Here is a 16,135-nt window from a genome sequence, read left to right as displayed (position 1 = left end):
TTAGGAATATTTTTTGAACTTTCCAGGGATTTAAATGACTGGTTAACGGATAACCAATATTGTTCAATTAATGCTCTCCATAAAAACTTTCATGTTTCATATCTTTATATTTTATTAATTATAAAACAGCATAATGTAGTAAACATGGCAGTAATGTCAAACAGTAAGATAAACATAAACTGTGAGCCAGAACCAATTAAGCATCATGAATGTAGATTTAAAACTTGATTAAACAATTCATTACAAGCACTAACTAAACATAATCAGTTATATGTATCAATAAATATTCATTCTCTGTTTACTAAGACACACACTTTAAAGCAATTCTATACACATCATATTAAAACCTCACTCGCACTGCGAGTGGGTAAGATTCTCAAATCAAGAGTCAGCTATTGGAAATTAATTCAAAAGACATTTTTAACCAACAGCATTTTTGTACAGTGACTTTTCAGTCATCAGTTAACCAGATAGTCATTAACATCCATGCACATGTACCATACATCTATCTAACCACATGTGAGATTCTGCCACAGAAATAAAAAGGAGCCCAGTTAAACATAACATACTGCACTGGAGAAGCTAACAGCATTTAGAATACCACTCCTTTCCTGGTTTACAACCTGACATAATGGTGCAGCAGTCTAATGTTCTAGCCCACCACAATGAAGACCCATGTTTGAGTCTCAGTGCTCAGGCTGCTCTGATGTTAAAGACAACGTTACGCCACCATCTGGATTTTTTGCATAACATTACAGCTGCTTTAAATGGGTAGAGTTTAGCTAGAGTTTTTTTTTCAAATATATAACTCCAACAAGTTATTGTTGGAGCCAGGACAAAGTTAAAACTTCAGAAGATATTTTACTTGATTCAAATCTACACAACTGCACATCAACTGCAAAATGGTTTACATTTTTAAGTTAGGTATTTACTGTGTGTGCTTTTAATTACTTCTTAGTTTTTTGTCACAGTAGTTTATTAAGTAAAAAGACTAACTGGCTATCCTGTGTACTTTGCAAAGTTCTATCCTCAGCTGTTTTGTAATTAACTATGGGAAAAGTGTTAGTGATCGACCGATATGGGTTTTTTAATGGCCGATGCCGATACCGATATTTAGACGAAAGAAGTGGCCGATGGCCGATATATAAAGCCGATAATACCATTTTTTTTACAACTAAAAAATACAATAATAATAATAATAATAATACAACAAAACAGAATTAATGATCTTAAATAAACATTTATTTATCACTGTATATTCTTGTTTGCTCTTTTGGCCGTTCACAAAATCTAATAAAAAAAATAAAAACTTTAAATAAAATACAAATTATTTCAAAGGTTTCAGTGCACTTAACATACACAAGCAGATAGCAGTATCTTTTTGTTTTTAAGAATGAACAAACATGCTTAGTGAAGACAGTTGCACATAGAAGAACTTCTTTTAAGGAGCCATTATTTAAGCACCAAACTGTGTGTGCATTGTGTTTGAGCATTTAGATAAGTAATGAAAATATAAATAAAAAATTAACAAAAATATTTGTGAATAAAAAATAATGAAGTAAAAGTGAAATATTTGGAAAAAAATGAGATGATGAGACGGCATGCAGCTACAGGCTGGAGGATTACAATCCTTGTTCTTGTGCATTCACTGATGTCTGCCTGGAGAGTGGCAAAATGGACACACGGGGCGCTCTAACAACAGCCAGACCAATGACTGTATACAGTCACTAAGCTGACGGAGGCCATGTTTAAATATCGGCCTTGTGCGCACATATATCGGCCGATGCCGATTATCTAAAATATGCCAAAAATCGGCCCGATTAATCGGCCGGCCGATCACTAAAAAGTGTGTTGATTAAATAATTAAACCTAAATATAAATGTAAACCACTAAATTCCATCACTTTATGTGAACGTGGTTGTAAGGTTTCCTGTTACTCAATATTGAGTCAGTGGACACTGACTTCAGTTTGTATTTAACTGATCACATTTAAACAGACCAAGAGTACATCCTAGGACCTGAAATGATGTCTTCTTAATTTCTAGATCCTATACCCTCCAGCCAGTGACTTAAAAATCAATTAAGCTCCGTCCTCTCAAAAAACATCAATTTTCCAAATGTGATCAGGGAGCTAGAAGATATAAAGCTCCTAAAATTATACACTAGTTTTGTTGTCTAATTAACCACAAAATGCCTCTTAAGTAAAACAAATCTGGAATTGTTTTGTTTTTCTATTCTCTTTTCCTTACATCCTAGGAGGGAGAAGCAAGGAATTAGTAAAAGAAAACAAGAAGGTACACTGAAAGACACGAAATGTGCTTAATTTCTGCCAATAATGGCTCTTTCCAAAACCGACATAGGTACTTTGAGATTGTCTATCCAGCAGACCATTATAGGGTTCTTCACGTGTCAAATTTTAAAGCCACACCAATTACAATGTTATCCTTTGTTAGCTTTACTTATTAATGATGTAAGAGCCAGCTCCTGTATTACATTATTTCGACATGTTCACATCTAGTTTGCATTGACCCAAAACAAAAACATGCTCCATCTGGTTGCTTGTCTGAAGCTTGCTAAAGATGTTACATGGGGAAAATCTTATTTCACTTTGTCCAAGTGAAATGTTTCAGTTTGTGGTCTTCCATGCTTATCTATTTCATCAGTCTAATCATTTTAACTTCTGTTGGAGAATTTAGATTGTCAATCTATTGTGATTTTAATCAATATCAGAATAGATGGCTGCCTTTATTTCCTTCATTGCACGTCTTCTGCCATTGTTTATTAGCGTGTATGTATCAAGCCATTGCCTTCAGTTTTGAGTGGCACAGTGATAATCAATATTCCTTTAGTGCTGCCTCATCTGCTGTCTCATTGTCCTCTATGTAAGCAGAGACCCACAAAAATGCCATGTGGCTTTTCTGTGCCACTGCGATTGTCCACAGACCTACCCAAATATGTTTCTGCTATCGCGATAATTCACAAATCACGTCCACCGTCAACAACTTTCAACCGTGGCAGTAAGAACTGCCGGCGCAGGTTTGCCTCACTTAGCCTGACAGGGCAACTTAGGAAATAACTTAGCAAAAAAACTAAAAACGCTTTAAGAAGGATTATCTGTTAATAGTATTGTACTATTTTAAGTGCACTAAAATCACAGCAGTGCAAAAGCTGCTTGCATAACTAACTCCACACACCGAGACAGCCATATCTCTCTGTGGGCCGTGTCACTCACTGTGCTAGCATAGCTCCACTTTTACAAACAGTACACACACGTCCACCCCTACGTTAAAAACAAACACCATATTCCAAACAACAGCCTGCTTTCAAAAGCCTAAACTAAATTAATTAACCTTCCCCATCAACTGCATTGTGTAGTCGGGTTTACACTCACCTTTCTTTACAGGATTTTAGACAGTCTCTCAGGCGCCTGTAGGCTCGTTAGCGTAGCGATGAAACGCCCTCAGCAACCCTCCCTGACCGAACTGCAACAAGTCCCACCCATTAGGAAAAGTTAGCCAATGAGATTTAGAGAATCCAGACTGACGGCAGCATTTTCCAATCATAATCGGGAAGAAGGGATTTTTTTTTTGACAGACACTATCGCCTATCTGAAGTTTGGCCGCGTTCAATCCAAACGCAGCTCCACACTATGAAGTGCTAACTGTTTTCAAAGGTTTAACTCACTCAATAGAGTAAATGATTCTGTACCTTACACAACTGAAGTAACTCTGTATAATCAGCTTTAATTATGCTTGGAAATATTAAAATACTAATTTTTTGTCCCATAGCCCCTGGAGAGGAATTATTGCCAAATTGAAATGTTATCACTACAATGCAAAATGCTCGATGGGTAGCACTGTCACCTCATAGCAAGAAGGAACTGTGTTTGCATGGCACGGTATACAATTCTGCTACGAATTCAGCATTGTGTTTTTAAATGCAAATTCTCGTGTATTGTCGTTCAGTAAACATGTAAAGGCGTCGTTAAAACAATGTTAAAGAGGATTTGCTTTTAATTTTGGCACCTATTCTGCATGTTACTATTGAAAATCAATGACGTGTGTATTGCATTTTACATTTTTCTGCTGTAATTACTGTGTTTTAGCTTGGCACCAATTGCTCTCCATAACAACATGTCTAGGCAAGTTAAAGATACCAAGTACATGTGGTAGAGGATTCAACCGTATTGTTTTCTAAGACTTGTATGTACGAAAAGACTTGCAATTTATTAAGTGGTTAATACATTTTTAATTCATGTATTTCAGCAACAACAACATCTGTTGTTGGTGTAATAAATCAATTATATAAAGGAAAGTATATGCTTAAAACTTTGCAGCAACAGTTTAGGGAAGGGGTTGCACGGTGGCTCGGTGGGTAGCACTGTCGCCTCACAGCAAGAAGGGTTTGATCCCCAGGCAGGGCGGTCCAGGTCCTTTCTGTGCAGAGTTTGCATGTTCTCCCCGTGTTTGCGTGGGTTTCCTCCGGGAGCTCAGATTTCCTCCCACAGTCCAAAAACATGCAGTCAGGCTAATTGGAGACACTGAATTGCCCTATAGGTGAATGTGTGTGTGTGTGTGTGTCTGCCCTGCGATGGACTGGCACCCCGTTCAGGGTGTTACTCTGTGCCTTGCGCCCATTGAAAAGCTGGGTGAGTGAGTGAGAGAGTTTAGGAAAGGCCCTCTTTCCTCTTCCAGCATGACTGTGCTCCTGTGCACAAAGCATGGTCTATAAAGACAGAAGAAAAGCTTGGTGTAAAAAAAATCCAGAGCCCTGACCTTAATCCCACTGAACAGCTTTGGAATGAACTGGACCATCAGTTAAGGCTTTTTTTTTTTACCAACATCAGTGCCTGGCCATACAAATGCTGAAAAGATCACTAAGGTCACTCTGTTTTAATACCATTTGTTTTTGAAATGGGATGTCCAACATGGTCAGGTGCTCAAATACTTCTGGCCATCTAGTGTATAAACAACTTGTTTAAATACATTTGAATTGTCATTTCATACTGTGATATCATGGAACTGTGGTATTTTTGACAAGGTAATCATAACATGAATTTTATTTTATAAACCTTTCCTCTACAGAGAACCAAATCATGACGATCTGTCCCACACAGTAAAACAGAGCCAGCAGACCTTCTTGCTGTAGCATTTGTGTCTGTGCTTTTCTCCTATTGTATGCCACACAAGCACTTGTCAACAAGTAAAGGATGACTACCACTGTTCTGAAGATCAGTAAGTATGCAGTGCCAAAGTTTTTGCACTCTCCAGTGGCATACATATTTTTCTCATGTAATGTTGATTCAAAATGTATGTCTGCTTAACATTTTATACATTTATTTCTTATAAACCCTGAACGCCTGTGTAGTAAGATTGACATTACGTATAAACCCATTTTGTTTTCATGTTCTCCTTATGATCACATTTTATGACTTTATGACCAAGTGTGCTGTTTGTTCAAAAACTACTCATTTATACTGAAATGGTCAGTTGCTTGTAATAATCGTGTATGTTCAGAAAAATGTAAAGATCACTTGGAAAGGTAAAATCATAGCAACTATTTAAGATAGACCAATATAAATGAATTTGAATGGTATGATGTGGCAAAACTACAAATTAATCACTAAAGTAGATTCTGTTAGATTCTGCTGGTGACTTGAGACACCGTTTGTAAATGTTGACAACAAGGAGATGGAGATGATAAGAAAAGATTGATTTAGGTATTTAAATAATAGTTGATTGATATTAGGGGGCCTAATGAGTGCCAAGATACTTATCATTCCTCAGACAAGCCAGGATAAATCTGTGGATTCATGCTTTTTACACCTACCTCTAATTCTACTAACTGCAAATTGGCAAGTAGGCAACTCTTTTTCTTTCGCTTACTTTAGCCTCAGATTCCTGTTCTTGGTTGACAGGAGGGAAACCCAATTTGGTCTTCTGCTGTCTTGGCATTTATGTCAAGGTTTGAAGAGTTATGCTTTCTGAATGTTTTTCTGTTTATTTTTTACAACTGTATACATTGGTTATTTAATTTACCTTAAACCAGTCTGGCTATTCAATTTTGAACTCCTTCACCAGCAAGGTGTTTTGCACAAACCTTTGCAAACTTTAAAGTCTAAAACTTTAAAGACTGTTTTGCATGATTAGCTTTTTGCATAATTAGTTTCTGATGTACCAATACAAGTTGGTCTGACACCAACAACCATGCTGTGGTCAGAATTACTCAGAACGTATTTTTATCCCAGTTTGATGTAACCACTAACTAAAGTTCTCGACTGATGTCTGTATTCCTTTGTGTACTGATGTCACTTGATTAGCTGATTAAAGTGTAGGTGTACAGATGTTTCTAATACAAATTACCTAATGAAACATTCTATTCAACAATAATTTAAGACTAAGTTCTGAGGAGGTATATTTAAACAAAATAGGAGAGTCTGGTGTGACAAGTGCTCTGTTCATCATAATTTGTAACATTTTGGGGAAAGCCCTTTTATGTTTCAGCATGATTGTAACCATGATCAAAAAGCAATGTCTTTAAAAACAAAGTTTGTCCTTGGTGTGGAGGAACTCCAATGGCCTGCACAGAGCCCTGACCTCAAACTAATTCATCATTTTGTCTATTTGTCAATAGACAAAAGGGAATCCAGCAAAAGAGGTTTTACCCATATTGATTATTTTTACTTTGTTAGTACACAATGTACTGGGATACTACCACAGCTCTTCACCAGTGCAGTTTAAACACTCATCTTTAATCAAATATCCTTTTTCCATACCTTTTTAAAAGCAAAATATTCGATTCTGATAGGATTTATAATCTAAATCACAGGGCGGCATGGTGGCTTAGCACTGTCGCCTCAGAGCAAGAAGATTCTAGGTTCGATCCCCAGGTGGGGCGGTCCAGGTCCTTTCTGTGTGGAGTTTGAGCTCCGGTTTCCTCCCAGTCCAAAGACATGCAAGTGAGGTGAATTGGAGATACAAAATTGTCCATGACTGTATTTGACATTAAACTTGTGAACTGATAAAACTTGTGTAATGAGTAATTACCTGTCCTGTCCTGAATGTAACCAAAGTGTAAAACATGATGTTAAAATCCTAATAAACAAACAATCTAAATCACTGATAGTGAAATACCCCCATCTGGTGGTATTATAGAAGTGCTTTAAAAAAACTATTGTTGAAAATTATTGTCTGTATCACCACCGCTTTATACCGGCCGCGCTGGTTTGGGTTGGGTCCAATTTATTTGGCAAAAGGCAGAAAAGAAAGAACCCTTGTACTTCCTGCTGTGAGTGACTAAAGCAATAAGCCACGAGAGGCCGTGCATTACTGTGATTTTAGCACGGGGATGACGTTTTTGGCACGACGCGAAGCGGAGTGCCTAAAACTTCTTTCCCCGTGCTAAAATCGTAACAGTAACGTACGGTCTCGAGTGGCTTATTGCTTTTATAAAACGGCGGTCAACATAAAATATAATAAATACAACAATGTTTAATTCATAAATGTATTTATTGTGTATAAACTTACAATAACGCATTCTTCCGCGACGCAAAATAGTTCGATTAACAGTGTTGCTAGGCAACATGAGGGCGAAAATAACATTAAATTTTTCTTTTCAGTGGCGTATTAATATGGAATGATGTGAGGTGGTCCTAGGTGTGCGTTTATCGGGGATTTTACAACGGCTTCGAACGCGGCTCAGCCAATCAGATTTTAGGACCGGAACTATCCGTTTTATAAAGAACAATTTAAAGAGTGCATATAATATAACAAGTGGTTTCTCTAAATTCAACACAAAATGCCCATTTTAATGACTACTTCAGTCTTAAAATGACTTGTCTTTAGTACTTAGTAGAGCACCTTTTGCTGTTATGATCTACTTCAAATGTGCTGCAACAGCCTTTCTGAAATCCCAAGATTTTCAATGAGGTTTATGTAAAGCGAATGGGACAGCCACATCATTGTCCTGTTGGAAGGTCCAGTGACACCCAAGCTTCAGCTTCCTCACAAAATGCATGGCATTTTCTCCTAGGATTTCCTGATACTTGATTGAATCATTGTTGCCCTTCACATGCTTTTGCAGTAAGTAGAGGATTTTGACCACTTGTTATATCTCTAGGAGCATTCAGTGTATTTGCTTTTTTGTATCTCTTTTCTTAAACTGAAACAGATAGCACTCAGACATTAGTAAAAGAAAGTTTGATCCCTAGAGTTTTTTCCCCTAGAGATCCCTCCCTAGAGGTTATGTTTCAAGATTTTACAACCACCAAGGAAGGAAATCACCCTCTCCACATTCAGAAACATTTTACGACCACTTAAAACCTAATATCACCTTTTATTGCCTGATTCTAGAGCTCTCCTTAGCAATTATTAATAACCCCCTTGTTTGTTTGTTTATTAGGATTTTAAAATCATGTTTTACACTTTTTTTAGTTACATTCATGACAGAAACGGTAGTTACTTGATACACAAGGTTAATCAGTTCACAAGTTTTAACGCGAAACACAGTCATGGACAATTTTGTATCTCCAATTCACCTTACTTGCATGTCTTTGGACTGTGGGAGGAAACCGGAGCACCCAGAGAAAACCCACGCAGACACTGGGAGACCATGCAAACTCCACACAGAAAGGACCCAGGCTGCCCCACCTGGGAATCGAACGCAGGACTTTCTTGCTGTGAGGCGACAGTGCTACCCACTGAGCCACCGTGCCGCCCCTAATTACCCCCTTTCCAGGACTAAAACATACATTTACAAGGTAAATAAAGGATATCTTTCTAATGGGCACTACAAATCTGCTGGACATGCCGAACCAAGATACCCAGTTGACACTTTCTTTAACAAATGGTATTTCTGGGAGGAGAGGCGACAAAAGATAATTCGCACAGATTGTGTGAATCACTTCAGATGCCACAAAAACAGGATGTACAGGCTATTTTGTTAGGATGTTAACTACCTTAACTCAAACAGACACACACTTTGCATCTTGAACTTTAGTGACCTTGAATCTGGACCCAGATTGGAAAAGAACCTAGCTAGGTTTAATTCCTTTAAGGACCCAACAATTGTCTATTATGTTGTTTTGATATTGTTATCCCTATTATTATACTTTCTTTATGTATATCTTCTGAATCAAAATATAGCATTATTAATTAAATCTGAAAACATTTGTATTGCATGATTGTGTACTGTATGTATCTTATATTTGGGATGTTACATTCACCCAAATAAATTTAAATATAACTTTCCATGTTAGACCTGTTGTATCTATATACTGGTATTAAGCCTAGCACCATCTAGCAACCACAATTGTCTTTGTGGTGCAGCAGGAGTAAAGAATCAGCTTTCACTATGTAATTTTAGGAGAAGTCTATTTCTCATTGGCTATATTCACTGTACTCCACTTCTCTTAAAGTGACTTGAAAAGAAGTGGTATAGCTGCTATCAGAAGAGGATTTTTGCTCAGAGTTGCTCCATTGTTAAGAGTTGTTTAGTTAAAGCAGCTGATGGCGATTCATGAGTCGGCTCAGTTGTTCAGTACATCATTCGTGTTTCATTTAGACAGAGCGTGGAGCTTTTCCAGTTACAAAAGGTTTTCAAGTTACACCGTTATGGTAAACTGGTCATGTTTTTTTTTTGCTGATCGCATTGAACTAATGACAGAAATAACTGACTTAATAATAATTTGGTTTGATAATTTGGCTTTTCTGAGTTGGTTTTCCAAAAACTAAAGTTTATTTAATTAATTCCTGTATGTGATGAGAAAAAAACCCCATCTGAATAACAATATCGCTACAACTAGCAGACCAGGCAGATTCACTTCCAAAACCAGCGACCCAGTAGATCTTCTCAGCCCACCAGATACTGCCTCATTTGGAAGGAAACTTACATTTTGAAGGAATGAATCTTATATCAGAGAAAGGGTGAGCTAAGTCTACTCCACTTATAACTGTGAGAGGCAGCTTTTCCACAATGGTGATATGAGTGAGTGATGGATATCTTTATTCCACAAGGTGCAAGGGAGTTACTTTAATGACAACAAATACATAAAAATGACAAAACCAGCATATTTTAATTCTTTCAAACTAATTTATTGAAATCCAACCTCTTAAGTTTTCATCACACAGTCAGGACCTGTAGCTTTCTGGAGTAATCTGATATGGATAGATAGAATATATGGAGGTTCTTTAATATTCCCTTGTCATAATTCTGTGGTGTATAATTGCTTCTAGCATTGTTACAGTAGTTTCCATTTTAGCAACGTTCATTCTTCTATGAACTGAAAGTAATAAAGTAATAAATAAAATCACTCTCACAAGTGACCTGGGGGTACAGTGCATCTGTCTACAACATTCTTAATTCAACAGCAATTCAGCTGCCATTGCACCTCTATACTCTTAGTGCAGCATGCAAATAAAATGTGCACAGAGGTTAATTCATTTTAATCATTATAGTATATATATATAATCATTATTTTCATTATTAATATTACTACTTTTAACATAGTTATTCACATATTTATGCTTTTAAAAATCAAATGTACTTTTTTCATCTACAGTTTTTCTGCATTTCAGAGCATGCCAGGGAAAAGACATATTCTGCATAGTGCCGGCTATATGAGTGCCAAAAATTCTTTTACATGACTCTCCTATGTACAGTACATGAGGGAGCAATCCAGTGTAAATACATTAGCAAAATAAATTAAATCCAAGATTAAAATATATTTATATATACACATGCCTAACAGTTGCTGAAAGTATGAAGGAATCTTTTAGTACATCTTGCAAGGAAGAAAGATCTGTAAAGTGCACAGCAGTACACTAATAAATAACAGAACACACACAATGATTATGGTTACATATTAGAGAAGGTACAAGCTTACATTAGGAGACGGTCAGCACACACAGATGAAGGTTACAGTGATATTGTTGTGATAAACATGTATCCATTATGTATAATCGAACAGAATCTTAAATAGCGTGTATCAGGATACTATAGGCTTGGTATACATGCTGCAGTGTCAGCCAGTTACAGAAATATTGTTTGTGAGAGAGCACTACCTGGATAAAGTCCACAAATCACTCACAAATAAAGCTAGTTTGTCCAAAACAAGCTTGTCAGTCTAACATCCAGTGCTTTCTGTTGATACGTACAGAAAATTACCTCAAATTACACTGTTAGGGGACAAAAAATCAGTGCTAATGCAGCTGATGCTTTGGTTATTCTCTAAATTGCAGCATCCAAAAACATTGCTCTTTACACAAAAGTATTTATTGGCTGTGATTTAACACATTAAAGGTACAGTCTGTGATGTTTAGTCAAAGTTAGCCTAAGCTAGCCATTTCCAAACCCAATTATCACAATTACAGTCCTTGAAGTTTTCAAAACCTACACATTACCTGCTAGAGGTCCTAAATACTCGTACCATGGGGAAGCATGCAACATTGTTGACAATCAAGTAGTGACACATTCTTATTCTTATCTAAAAAATAACGTCTTACTTCTGTTTACAGAGCCTGGGGCAAACACAATTTTTTCCCTCTGCTGAAATGTGAAAACGTAGCTTAAAATCACTGACTGTACATTTAAGAGCAGTATATGAAGAGCTTACCAGTAAAGATGAAGTTTTATTTTACACTTGCACTTTCTGGTCAATTATTAAAAAACAGTCTTGCAGCATTTGGATCATTAATGGCTCCTTTAATAGCTGTACGCTTGGATTGTATTCTGCCTCACTTAAAAGTCCTGTTGGATAAAATTGTCAGCAGATCTAATGGAATTAAATGCAAAACTAATGGGAAAGTCTTTATAAAGCTTTATAAATACTGTGTGTGCCTGGTGGATCTCACAGTTTTCCCTGCTGCATTACAAAAGGGTATGGACACATTCATGATGACTGGCAATTAGTAAGAATGAACAGCACAGATGGAGAAATAAAAAACAGCATAATGTTGAGTCTGAGACAGATCAAGTGCAACACCTGCAATTACCAACATGTTTCAAATGACATTGTATGTAATTATCATAAACAACAGTTATAACGTGTGAATATGCAGTTGTTGACCATTTTCCATAATTTCAAACTCTTACAACTAATAGATTAAATCCATTTGAAACTTTAATTAGCAGCTCCTGGTGGAGCTGGTAAGCTAGTATTAATGTGCTGTTGAGTGCATTTTAACTGCTGTGTGTACCTACAAACCTCATTTCCAAAAAGTTAGGATATTTTGTAAAATGCAGTAAAACCAAGAATCTGTAATTTGTTAATTCTCTTGAACCTTTATTTACCTTACAAAAGTACAAATTACTTTTAATATTTTGGCTGACCAACTTGATTAAATTTTGCAAATACAAACAATTTTGAATTTAATGCCTTCATTCAAGTCAAAAAGTTGAGACAGGTGCAAAAATGTATAGAATATTCAAGAAAAAACATTTAAAAAATATTCCACAATAAGCAGGTGAATTGGTAACAGGTGAGGATATCTCGATCGTGTATAAAAGAAGGCACAAGTCTGTACAAGCAATTATGTCTTTGTGTCAAACTTCACGACTGTCAGTTAGTTTTACCATTTACCACAATATTTATGCTACAACTACTGGGTGTGTGTGCTTGACTGGCCTGTCTGAAGTCCAAATCTGCCTCAGATTGAAAATGTACGGCGCATCATGAATGGAGAGACAGACAGTAGCTACTGGACTATTGAGCCCTGAAGTCTTGTATCAAGCCAGAATGGATGAAAATTCCACTTGTAAAGCTGCAACAATTAGTGTCCTCAGTTCCCAAAGTCTCATTAATAGGAAAGGTGATGGAACACAGGGGTAAACACGCCTCTGTCCCAACTTTAGGCATCAAATTCAAAGTAGGCATCAAATTCTAAATTAATATATAATTACAGCTGGTCAGTAAAAACATTGTAAATCTTTTATTTGTACTTTTGTTAGTTAAATAAAAATTAAAAATAATTAACAAATTATAGATTCTTTTTACTGCATTTTATAAAATGTTCTAAATTTTCTCGAACCCTGGGTTTTTCATTTAATTTAATATTTAATGTCACTTTACTCTCTCTTTCTCTCTCTATCTCTCACACACATACATAAATACATGCATACATATTTGGTTAAACAATATCAAATATCTTCTGCACTCTTATTCAAAGAAGAAAAAACAGATTGGTGTTAGGTTGTTGATTATAAGTATTGCTGAAGCCTTTTGACTAAATGCTATTCGGATGGGACACTTTTTTCAAATGTAATCTAATAAAGTACTCCGATTATTGTTACCCACTGATGTGCTTCTTGTAATATAATTAATTATTTAGTAAACTAGCTCATTCCATTTTTAAGAAACAACCTAATATTGGCTAGAAACATCTTTACCCCCTTTTAATGAATATTTAGTAATATGCTGGTTAGCTGGGTCAAAGTAGGACATAATTGAGTCATAACTACGCTATGAGCCACCCAAGAGGAATAAACCATTTACAAACCATGTTTTTTTATGCCAGGGACATGTAAATTAATGTTACCAGAGGATGAGATATAAGATTGACATATAAATGACAAACTGGAGTATCTACAACATATATGCACAAAATGGTATGCATCATATGTAATAAGGCCATATACACTGTAGCTACATGAACTGTTATTAAGGGCTGTTAAGAATGAGAAGACATGACTTTCAGGCATTAGGCATGGTTTAATGTTTTGACCTTTTCTAAATTTGTTCTTTGTCTGGTTGTTGCAAGTGATTTATATATTGTAGGCTGTGCCCAGGCACCCACAAACATTGCATCCCTGAAAAATGGTTCTGTATGTCATGTTTTATTTTATACTGTTTGAAGCTTGTGCCACACAGCACCGGGGTTCTGGGGATATGGGTTTAAACCTTGCCCGTTCCCTCCCATAACCTAAAACGAGCAAGCAGGTAGACTGGCTACACTACAGTTCCCCTAAGTGTAAGTGAGCAGGTCCTGCAACAGCATCACAAAATGTCCAGCTTGTGTCTATTTTATATGGGTGCAAGACAGCGTAATATTTCCAGACATGTCATTGCATAATTTATAAACATGACTGTTATTAAAACTAAATGTACAACAATACTCCAGTAATAATGACATTACCTCCTCGTGTAAAACGAATCCCATCCGAATATGGCTTAAATAAGCCTAATAAATAAGTAGAAAAGCAGTTTTGGTTGACCATGTTAACTAAAGCAAACTTTCACACATATCTGAAAACTAGCAGAAATCATGCAGGGTTAAATACAAGCACAACTATTTTGTTCCTAACATTCACCAAGTCACATGACCTGTGTCGTTTCACATAATGCGATATGGTCGGTGATGGCGTGCCTTGAGACACACCTCAATGATGTTTTAATGCAAACCAGCCAATCCAGCTAATCTCTCAGGGCCTGAGGCTCCACCTTTACCACGGAGATGAAAAGGATAGAATAACAGAACACAACAGACAGATCACAAAAAGTGTTTCTGTTAGGCCAGCTAACACTAAAAAGTTTAGGAAGTCTTTTCTTTTTCGGAAGCGCTGCGGACGTGATATAGATAAAGATTTTGCAAAATTTCAGTGCAAGACCTAATGGCTACTTATATTATTATTTCATATACAGTAATCCAATACTGGATAACAGCAGTAAAGGGACAAGTGAACAAGGACAATTGGAACAATGTCCTGTTGTTGTTCTGCTTTTTTAACAAAAGCCAAAAGAGGTGGACAGTGTTCAACCCCTCCTCATCCACACATTCTCTCCGTCATTCTCTGCATACTCATCTTGACAGCTTACTAGAGGAGCCTCTATTCTCTTTCTGAAATAAATGGATTGTTGTTTCTAGCTTGACCTGGTACAGTCCTTCTCCAGCTACAAAAAAGGTCTGCCAAGTGCCTGTCCTATTTCCTCCTTTAATTCACATCCAGCCTTTTTCAGTGCAAACCAGCAACATATGGAAGAGCCCACCAATGAGCCAGAAACAAAGAGAGTCGACGACTGAAACTAGGTGAGAGACAGGAGAACGGGAAGCAACATTCCATTAATGTTTCCTCCCCTCACACATCGTTTCCTCATCCTCTCTCTTTCCCTTCCTCCCTAGCTTCCAGGATCAGAGCTGTATCTTTGCGGTGTCCGTGTGTCCAGAGGAGTGTGTGAATCCTGAAGAGAGAACCGCCGTTGACTACTGGACTCCGTAGATTCAGTCTGATGCTCCAGGTTGGACAAAACCTGCAGGGGGACATCACTCGGTCTAAGCATGTGCATCTCTGCTGCATGCAGCTCTGTCATAGAGCAGGGGGAGTCACTTGACTTGCCGGGGAGTTCCTCAAAGTCCTGAGGGTCCAGAAACTGGATAAAGGAGCCATAAAGCAGCATTAAGAATGCAAGCCAACCCATGAACTCAATTTATATTGCCATCTTATTAACATGTATACAGTGGGAAAATGTGTGCTTTCAGGACCAAGTTGCAACGTAAAACAAATCACAGAAGAAGCTCTGAAGACAAGACTACAGAGAGTAGATACAGTTCCTTCACTATTCTTGGCACCCCTGGTAAAAATGTGTAAAAATGGTTATAAGAAACTCACCTTTTGGTGAAATAGCCCATTTTCACACTTAAATCCAAACTTTAATTAAATTACATTTATTTAGAGAAAAAATCCTTATCAAGAAATTATCATTCTTGTCTTCTTCTTGTTCCTCAGCCTTTGTCCCGTTTTTCGGTTACTGGGTCGGCATTTCCGGCTTCTTCCCGTTAGGGGTCACCGGCGGGATTTGGCACAGTTTTACGCCGGATGCCCTTCCTGACACAACCCTCCCTTTTTATCCGGGCATGGGACCGGCACTACAATGCACTGGTCTGTGCATCCCAGTGGCTAGGTAACTATGGGACAATTCAGTGTCTCCAATTAGCCTAGCAGCAGCATGTCTTTGGACTGTGGGAGGAAACCGGAGCACCCGGAGGAAAGCCACGCAGACACGGGGAGAACATGCACAGAAAGGACCCGGACCGCCCCACCCGGGGATCGAACCCAGGACCTTCTCGCTGTGAGGTGACAGTGCTACCCACTTAGCCACCATGCTGCCCTATCAAGAAATTATCATTATTTAAAAATTTTTTTT

At 37.3% G+C, this 16,135-nt stretch overlaps 2 protein-coding genes across 11 annotated transcripts in view; both read right to left on the bottom strand.

Annotated features, from left to right (window-relative positions):
• LOC134309847 (microtubule-associated protein 4) overlaps positions 1 to 3,486 on the bottom strand; it is a 60,415-nt gene extending 56,929 nt beyond the window's left edge. For 9 of the 10 annotated variants that reach the window (XM_062991217.1, XM_062991215.1, XM_062991219.1 and 6 more), the window contains exon 1: positions 3,392 to 3,486. The gene's annotated coding sequence lies outside the window, so the exon portion shown is untranslated. The remainder of the gene's footprint in view (positions 1 to 3,391) is intronic. The other variant, XM_062991216.1, reaches the window with a different exon arrangement.
• An 11,430-nt stretch (positions 3,487 to 14,916) lies between these two features.
• kcnh2b (potassium voltage-gated channel, subfamily H (eag-related), member 2b) overlaps positions 14,917 to 16,135 on the bottom strand; it is a 295,739-nt gene continuing 294,520 nt past the window's right edge. Inside the window, exon 16 of the mRNA XM_062991214.1 lies at positions 14,917 to 15,361. Within this exon, the coding sequence (XP_062847284.1) occupies positions 15,110 to 15,361 (252 nt within the window). The 3' untranslated portion in view covers positions 14,917 to 15,109. The remainder of the gene's footprint in view (positions 15,362 to 16,135) is intronic.

Source organism: Trichomycterus rosablanca, chromosome 3 (assembly GCF_030014385.1).
Source record: "Trichomycterus rosablanca isolate fTriRos1 chromosome 3, fTriRos1.hap1, whole genome shotgun sequence".
Classification (NCBI taxonomy): domain Eukaryota; kingdom Metazoa; phylum Chordata; class Actinopteri; order Siluriformes; family Trichomycteridae; genus Trichomycterus; species Trichomycterus rosablanca.
Note: the sequence above shows the minus strand (reverse complement) of the source record. Positions and strands in the feature narration are given on the sequence as shown.